Raw genomic sequence first — 9020 nt, forward strand, 5'->3', positions numbered from 1 at the left:
ATACTACAACCCTGCAAAAATTCCTCCCCACTGCCCTATTTTCCCAGTGTTGAGAGAAAATGTTTTCATATTGCGCAAAAACTTCCAGTATTAGACTCTTAGCTTTTCACCACCTTGGAAAGAAATACAATTTTCAACAAAAAAATGTCTCTCAGTTTCAATTGAATGTGAACTGGTTCCTTTCTGCCAGACCTGATCCACTTAATATACTATCCTTGATAATTTTTTAGTAAGAATTTTGGCACTTTATGATTTGTGTTGAATATTTTAATTTCAGGCGACGGATGAGGAGGTCGTTGTTTTAGCAGAGGCTGTATGGGATCATGTTGCAATGGAGCCGGAGGAACTGATGTTCCGTGCTGGTGATGTCGTTGAAGTCAAGGACACGAGAGATCGTGATTGGTGGTGGGGCTCAGCTGGAGGTCGCTCAGGCTGGTTCCCTGCAGCATTTGTTCGGGTATGTTGTTTTAACCAATTTGCAAGTCTCAATTTCAAGGAAATGGAATTTTTGTTGGGTTTTTCGATTTCTCTAAACTTCAGATTTGAGTATATTGGTCCCTGTTTAATCAACCCCTAGTGGGAAAACGGTAGCAACATAAAGAGTACTGGAAAATTCTGACAAAAATTTTAGGAAATTTCACCCAGCTGTGAGTATGAGAAATGGACTTTATTTTGCAATTATATTTTACAATTTCTGGCTCATTGGTAAAAACACGTGTGTTCTTGAGGAAACGTTACATACGTTGTTTTTAAACTGAACCAGAATCTGTAGTTTCTAATCGCAAAATAAAGTCTCAACAAGAAACGTTCTTCTCAGGGGCTGGGAATGCAACCTACACTCAAATAAATCACCAAACCTTATTTTTTTGTAATGAATTTTTAATGTTTCTCTCCTGCAAATCATAAGTAATAATATTAATGTGAATACACTGATGTTTTCGAAAAATATTTGCAGTATATTTAACGTTTTGTTATTAATTAGCAATTTGAGGTGTCGCCCTACAATTTTCGGTACTCTCCAGAAATATTTCATATAACTGCATTGAGTTTTGCCACCTTTCTGAGAGTAGGAGCATTGTTTGAAAGTAAGTTGATGAAAAAAACCTATCTAAAAGACTGAGTAAGCTACAATCTCTAATCTATGAGAATACCGTAATCTTCGATTTTTGAGACTAAAAAATCATGAATGTTAAAAAATAATAGAAACCAATTGAACCCTTTTTGATTTTACAGAAGGAGAATCAGATTATATCTCAAAATTTGATATTGATAGTGAGAGAATCAATGTAAAAGCTGCTTTTTAAGGCGTTTGATGTTTCAATATTTTCTTTGTCCAGTAAATATTTATTTTTTAGAAGTCATTAGAAGATGTTTAATTCTCCTTGTTTACTTGATCAGTTGCGGGTTAGTCAAGGAGACACTGTTGAAGACTGTTTAGCAGCTCTAGCTACTGGAGCAGGCAAGTCAATTCAGCGGCGAGCCTCAATTTCTAGGTTGTCCAATGATGAAGTACGTGCCAAAGTTGTACGAGAACTAGTCCATACGGAACGCGACTTTGTGAAGTTGCTCACGGATGTTGCTGAGGTATTAAATCCCATTTTAATGCTAGTAAAAAAGTTCGATAACTCAGACTGGCCATGCGTAAGAATAATTATCAACTTATCGGAAATAAGTATTTATATTAGTTTAAACCTTCTGTAGTGTAGTGAATGTAACGCTGGCCCTTTGATTAAGAGGTCCTTTGTTGAATTCCGAGCTTGGTGACCCGAGTTTGATAGTCCTCAAGCAAGAGTTGCTTGTTGAGGAAAGATTTAAAGGGGGTGAGATCTAAGCTCAGGGCTCAGGGGGCTTTTGTGCCTTTCTACGGAGAAAGAAAATCACAGACAAATAAGAGTTCAATGTGCGTTTTAATATTTTCTCTAAAAATAATTTGATATTTCCAAGGAGAGAGCTTGAATGTGACTTATGCCATATTTTCATAAACCTTGCTTGATTATATCATGTTTTATCTCACTTGACTTTTCTTTTTCCATTATAGGGTTACTTAGCAGAATGCCGTCGGAGAACAGATATGTTCACCGAAGATCAAATCAACACTATTTTCAGTAATCTACCAAATATCCTTCGACTACAATCTTCGTTTTTAGAGGACCTAGAATCTAAGATAGACTGGAGTGCCTCTCATAAAAGTTGTGTTGGCGAAGTCTTCCTGAAACATGTAAGGAATCTCAAGTCTCGTTTTATTTTTAATTGAGAAAATGCATTACTTTGCTACCTATTTTTTCTCCTGTAAGTCGTGGCAAAGACAATTATACTTCCATTTAAGAGTATTTGATTGATTGATTTTAACTGATTGATATATTTTGACGTAGACCAATTAAAGTAGTTAACATTTCTTGAAACTTACAAGTTTCATCTCTTCAGTTTTTAAAAAAATTAGTGTACATTTTTCAACTTTTCGTTTAAACAAAGCTTATCACTGATGTAAGAATCCGGTTCAATTTGACTTGCCTGAATCTAGACATATACCTTGTACGTATAGTTAATCAGGTTACTGTACTGCCAGACTAAGAAAAAACATAGGTATAAGCATTCAAATGTTCCTAAATTTCCTCTCAGAAAATATGTATTTTTGTATTGTAGAAAGTTACGGATAATTTTTCTTGAAATTTCCAGACTTTTTCGATCAAATTATGAACAAGATTCTCTGATAAATCGGAAGGAAAAGATTCACAAAGTTTCCTGAAAATTTTTGATTTGCCATGGCAATATCTGACGGCTCATATGGCCCCTTTACTTAGCATGGTAGTGTATTTAGGTGAAATAAGTCAGTAAAAATCCTAATCCAACCCAATTTTTTTCGTCTGTTTGTTTTACAGAAATCAAGTTTTCGAATGTACTCTGAATATTGCAACAGTCATCCCCTAGCATTATCAACTCTTCAAGATCTATATCAATTAGATAGTTACAGTAAATTTTTTGAAGCATGTCGTCTGATGCGAGGCCTAATAGAAATCCCCCTTGATGGTTACCTTTTGACGCCTATCCAAAGAATATGCAAATACCCTCTCCAATTAGCTGAATTACTTAAATATACCAAAGTAAGTATTTCTATCAATTATTTATTTATTTATTTATTTATTTTTTTTATTTATTTATTCACTCTCTCCTCTCCCCCTCTGTTTCCTCAATTCTAGGCTGGTTCAATTCTACTTTTCTATACTTCAGATTCTGATTTCAATTCTCAGACGGTTTTATTTTGTTGTTTTTTTCAATTTTTTAAAGCTTATTTTGATTATGAGAAGATACCAAATTAACATTTAATTTAAATTAAAAGCACTTTCTCAACATCATTTCGACTCTCAAGTTCTTTCTGTGTAATTATGCAGGGTGTCCCAGGATTAAGTACAAAAATTTAAGGAGTCGATTCTTTAGGTCAAAAAAAGACGTTTTTGTAGTATAACTTTTTTTCCAAAAACGCTTTTCCTGGGGGCCACCCCCTACCCCCTTCGCGCCCACTCGCGCTCCATTTAGTCTCTAGGGATTATCTCGAAAGTGATGAGTCCTAGCGATAAAATGCAAGACACATTAGACAACATCTAGAAATTTAAGTTTACATGTTTTCGTCCATCAATTTTGACTTTGATCATCATCCAATGCTCACACCTTTTTCAATTCCTCTGTGTCCATTTAGTGTGATCATCAATTTCAGTGACCTGTTTCTCTTTTTCCAGCCTGATCATCCTGATCACGAACAAGTTTCAGAGGCTCTCGAAGCTATGAAGAATGTGGCTGTGCTAATCAATGAAAGGAAACGTAGAATGGAAAGTCTAGAAAAACTGGCTCTTTGGCAACAACGCGTCGAAGGCTGGGATGTGAGTAACTTTAGACATTATTTTCATCTACATTTTTTATTCATAACATTATTGTCATTTTTATTTACATTGTTTTACAAATTTTTGCTCTTTTAATTTGGAAATGATGGGAATAGGTCACTTGGCAAGGTACAAATTTAAGCATTGAGATTTATATAGAAAAGAATATCTGTAAACACCATTCCGTTCAACTTCAAGAAGCCCCTATCGCATCAAACGAGGCTTGTGCTGCCATTTTTTGAATACCACTTTGATTTCTCTTTTGTGTATTTTTTTCATTTGCTATCAATTTCTGTTAATATGAATTTTTGAGCTGACATCTAGGTTAATGTAAAATCATTAAGTTTCATCCATTAGAAAATAAGTTTGTAGGCTCTCTTCAATTAGGTTTCTAATCGCTTTTCAATGGATTGTTTTAGCCTCATTAAAAGATTATTTTTAGCACATAACTTGTAAGCTAAATTATCAACAAATAAACTATAGAATTTATGAGGTTTCTCTGAACATGAAGAAATCATAACTCAATTCTCGACCAATTTGTTTCCAGGGAGTTGATCTAATTGAACAGAGTTCCCAACTGATTCATCAAGGAGAAGCAGTGAGAATGACATCTAGTCGACGAACAGCAAACATTATAATTTTCCTGTTCGATCATCAGTTGATCTACTGTAAAAAGGTGAGTCCTCAAATTAATCAACCATTAAATTTTCCAATCAAAGCAGGAACTTGCAGAAGTTCCGTACTTGTGAATAAATTATCTCTGAAAAAGTATTTTTTAGCTTTTTGCAGAAAAGCGAAGTTAGCATCCCTTTTCCCTAAATTGAAATCCTGCATTGAGTTCAGACGCTTGACACAGGATCACTCTAAATACTTCAAACCACCACAAAATTTTCAAACAAATTCATTAGATTTTTGTTCTGTGTGTTTTTTCTAATGCTTTAATTAATGTTGATTGCAGGATATCCTCAAAAGAAACACTCTTGTGTACAAAGGTAGAATGCCAACAGACTATTGTGAAATTTACAGTCTCCCAGATGGTAAAGGTAGGTTGTACGATTGAAATTTGTCTCAAATCTAGCTTATGTCTACATATTCGTTTCCTGCAATATTGATTCAAAATGCCTCATTGATGCCAACATTGTTTTGTTTCATCATGGGCTAAAAATGATAACACCACATCTTGTAGATGAAACTCCCAACCCTTGTACCATAGTTTACGATGTTGCAGACTTCCTGTTATTCTTCATTTTTTAAATTGAAAAGTACCGACCGAAAATTCTGAAAAGCTGCAGTGATTTTTTTTCTATGTACGAAGAAAATGCTCTGTAAGCTCCTGAAATAATTTTTGTATTATGTCCCTCTTAAATCTGAATAATTATGTCTAAGAAATGGAATTATTTCCACCAAGAAAATTGTGTCTTTTACGTCCTCAACAAAACTGAGAAAGCAGTTAATTTGTGTACCAGCTGGAAATGATAATTAGAAAATAATTGAATACATTGCCAGAAAAAAGGGACAAAGGCAAAAACCTAGTTGGTGCCTCTCTGCTGGATGCGGTTCATGTACAACTTCCCTGTCATCTTCCAAGTGCTGAGTTGCATTGAAGTAAAAAATAAAAATAAAAATAAAAATTGATCACAGCAGGAAAAATTCCTGAGTAAGCTCTCGGATACAAGCTATAAGGATTTTAATGTGAAACAGCACATTATGCGTTCTCTTTCGTTTACAGATGGCAGTTTGGGTGTGAACATTCGCAATGGAATCAAAATTTGTGCCAGCATAAGTGAGAAAACTTTAGTCTTTTGTTGCCGATCGGAGCAGGAAAAAGGAAAATGGCTTGAAGCTTTCTCAGAAGAGCGGAAGTTGGTCGAGCAAGACAAGTTAGATGGATTGGAATTCGCCCCTGCCGCAAGGCAACTAGCGCGAACAGCAGCCGCAAGATGCCATAGAAGACCGCCTTCCAAACCTAGAAGTAAGTTACCCTATATTTTATTATAAATGAAAGTTTTAACTGTGACACAACTGCAACATAGATGAAAAATTTCAATTTTCCCGGATCAAAATTCAGTTCAAACTTTAATATACATAACATTGATTGTTTTGGAAATACTCACTCAAATTTTGAAGAGAGGAAATCGAATCTTAGGTTCTTAATTTGTTGTTATTATGAGACATTTTACTCTTAATTTTCCAGATCTTTGCGCATTTCATGATTTTTGTGATTTTGATAGTTACAAGTGAAAAATGTAAAAGCATTGTAACCAAATTTTTTCCTTTTCCCTTTCCCTTGATGAATGCCTAATGTATTTTTAAGATCATTTTGAATTGTTGAAATTCGCTGATTCTTACATGTTTCTAGCTGAAGTTGACTAATAAATCAATGGGTCAGTTTAAAGCAAACCTAGCAGAATGCGTCAGTTTAATCGATTGTTTGCTTTATTTTCCTCTCTGTAGGTTTCTGCCTCTAAAGGCTGTATCTTATTGTTGTAGGTTTAATTTTGTTTGTTTTTTAAATTTTTCAGACAAATACAAAAGGGGCGCAATCGAAGTAAATACCTCAGAAGTACCTCACATGAACGGGACGAGTCACTCCAGCAATCGAAAGGCTGGAAGTTGGTGGTACCCCTTCGGAACAAGTAAGAGTAGCAGTAAGAAAAACCGCACCTTCATCCGAGCGAACAACCTACAACCGATCATGCATCCTGCTTGAGATTGGTCCCACCAACTCTCGCACACATTCACTTTTCAAGACATCGATAATTATGATTCCAGTCCCTCTCAATGTAAAGCTGTAAACCCGTAGAGGAAAATTATCTTCTATTTTTTTAACACACTGTCTCTCTTGTATGTATTATTCATGAGAAATTACAAGGAAGACTGGCAATTTTTTGTCTGTCTTTAGACAATTTTGAATCTGCATTTTTAATCTTTAGTTTCATCATGTACCTTGTTCAATTTTTTTTCTTTTTCTCACTCAGTTATTTGTATCATCGATTACTTTCTTCTTGACTGGACGTAGAGACATGATTTTTTTGGCATCCATATTATTACATATAATTTTTCCCAAACTCTTCGTCTTTTTTCAGGGTTAAATTGAGTGGATCATGATTTTTATATTCCTGGAAAACTATAATATTTTGCAATCATAGGAAACGAATTTTTGAGAACATCAATTTATTTTTCCAGCCATGATGAAGTCAAATATTTTCATAAAAAATCATATCTATTCTTTTTTTATATGCCTGTTCTAGTCTATAATGCATATTGTATTTTTTAATGTGCATTTTCTCACTTTAATTGAAAGAAAAGCACCAAGATACTCCACTAACTTTATGTAATAGCAGTTGAGTTATAGTAAGTACTCCTTATAGTCAAACGCAAATTTACCTTCTTGACTTTAATCTCAAAATGTATGTAGTTTTTCTGTAATTACATATTACCTTTTGGAAAGTTTCAACATTCCTCTTTTCATATGAATTTGCAAGAATTGATTTGCAGAAATAGTGGTTCGTTGACAGTGGACTCATTCACGGGATAAAGTGTATCTATATTTGACATCTTTAGCAAATCGACGGTGAAACTGCAAAAATGCATATCTCAGTTGCGTTATTTCAAAATATCCGCTCCTGCTCTATTTTTTAAAATAAAACAGTACCAGTTCCATCATAGCTTGAAATTTTTATGAAATATTCTTCAGACGCAGAAGAAGAATGACATAAGTTTTAAAGAAATGACGTTCAGGAGTCTTTCACGTTGAACATAAGTATGACGGGAAGTCTGCAATGCTGCAAACCAGAATACGTATTTCTGCAGTTTCATCACCATCATGTTGGACTTTATTTTGTCTTACTTCGTCTAATATTTTTCCATCAATTCATTATTCTTTCATTTCGAAAATTCTCAAGTCTCTCGTAACCTGAGTCAGCTTCAAATAAATTTATGCCTTGCTGCAAAAAACGCCGCATGAACATTCAAGAGTTGCCAAATTTCCTTCCGTAAAATTATTATTTTTAGGAAGTGTTGTGAAAATTTTCTCTTTAAATTTTCAGATACTTTAGATGTGATTGAGAATAAAATTTTCCAAAAAAATTGGAGGAAAAATATACTCTGTTTTCCATTTAAATTCGTTTTTTATTGAAAGAAGTTTGGCAACGTCTGAAGGCTCATACGGCGTTCTTCCATAGCATGGCAGATCATAAATCAGTTGACTAATCAAGTAATTCCAATTATTCGAGGGTTGTCCTTGTTTTCAAAGCTGATGTATAAGTTTATCTTGACTCGATTAATACAACGTACTCTTTAAAATATTTTAGACTTTTACACTGTAGTAAGATGTAAAATCAGTCCTCTACTATGGCTAAAAATAAGCTTGGGATTATTTTTCTATTTTGTGAAACTTCAGCAAAGTAAGATAGTTTTAAAAATGTTCCTGTTAATGAACCCTAAGTATAGAAAACAGAATTATTATGATACACCACAAAGCTGGTAGGATTGAAAATATTTCACAATTATTGTTTTTACGTTTAAAAATATCTTGCAAAATATCAATTATTATCTCCTAAAATAAAACAACTGGTCCGTGAAGGATGAAGTTATCAAGAGGCTCGTCAATTTTCTCAATTTTCCCGTTCCCTCTGAGAATATTTAATGTTGTTTTATTTCTTTTTTATCTGTTGTCTTAACTATTTTAATTGTTATGATTTGTATAAAAACAATTTTTGCAATTCACTATCTCTGTCTATAAGCCAATTAATACTACCTTGTACATATGTGTTGGCGACTAAAGTATGTAGTATTTTTATATTGCTGAACATTTTTATCAATTTTAAATTAAACTGTTTTGTTCCTTTTAAACAAATCTTTTTGATTAATATCCTTTTTTATACTGGACATCTACATCCTGGGCTCTAGCAGAGAGTATAGAACTAGGCCGTGTCGGGAGCAATATGACGGCATATGATAGCAGAGAGACTGTTTCCGCTAATGAAGGTGGAAAATTCTCTATGCAACAATTTGTTGCGCTTGGAAATTTTTCTCGACAAGCCAAAATGTGCCTCAATTTTGGATCAATATTTCCACGCTGGTGGCGGTGCAAGATGGCACTGCAATACTGACGTTGCGATGACGACTAAATTCTTTCCCTGA

At 34.0% G+C, this 9020-nt stretch overlaps 1 protein-coding gene across 3 annotated transcripts in view; it reads left to right on the forward strand.

The window, feature by feature from the left end:
- Positions 1-8733, forward strand: part of LOC109039360 (Rho guanine nucleotide exchange factor 3) — a 180272-nt gene extending 171539 nt beyond the window's left edge. For 2 of the 3 annotated variants that reach the window (XM_019054820.2, XM_072302291.1), the window contains exons 12-20: positions 278-457; positions 1399-1584; positions 2039-2218; positions 2880-3101; positions 3735-3875; positions 4423-4551; positions 4834-4918; positions 5605-5847; positions 6398-8733. In XM_019054820.2, the coding sequence (XP_018910365.2) occupies positions 278-457; positions 1399-1584; positions 2039-2218; positions 2880-3101; positions 3735-3875; positions 4423-4551; positions 4834-4918; positions 5605-5847; positions 6398-6585 (1554 nt within the window). In that variant the 3' untranslated portion in view covers positions 6586-8733. The remainder of the gene's footprint in view (positions 1-277; positions 458-1398; positions 1585-2038; positions 2219-2879; positions 3102-3734; positions 3876-4422; positions 4552-4833; positions 4919-5604; positions 5848-6397) is intronic. The other variant, XM_072302290.1, reaches the window with a different exon arrangement.
- Positions 8734-9020: the final 287 nt, after the last annotated feature.

The sequence above is a fragment of the Bemisia tabaci genome, chromosome 7 (assembly GCF_918797505.1).
Source record: "Bemisia tabaci chromosome 7, PGI_BMITA_v3".
NCBI lineage: Eukaryota > Metazoa > Arthropoda > Insecta > Hemiptera > Aleyrodidae > Bemisia > Bemisia tabaci.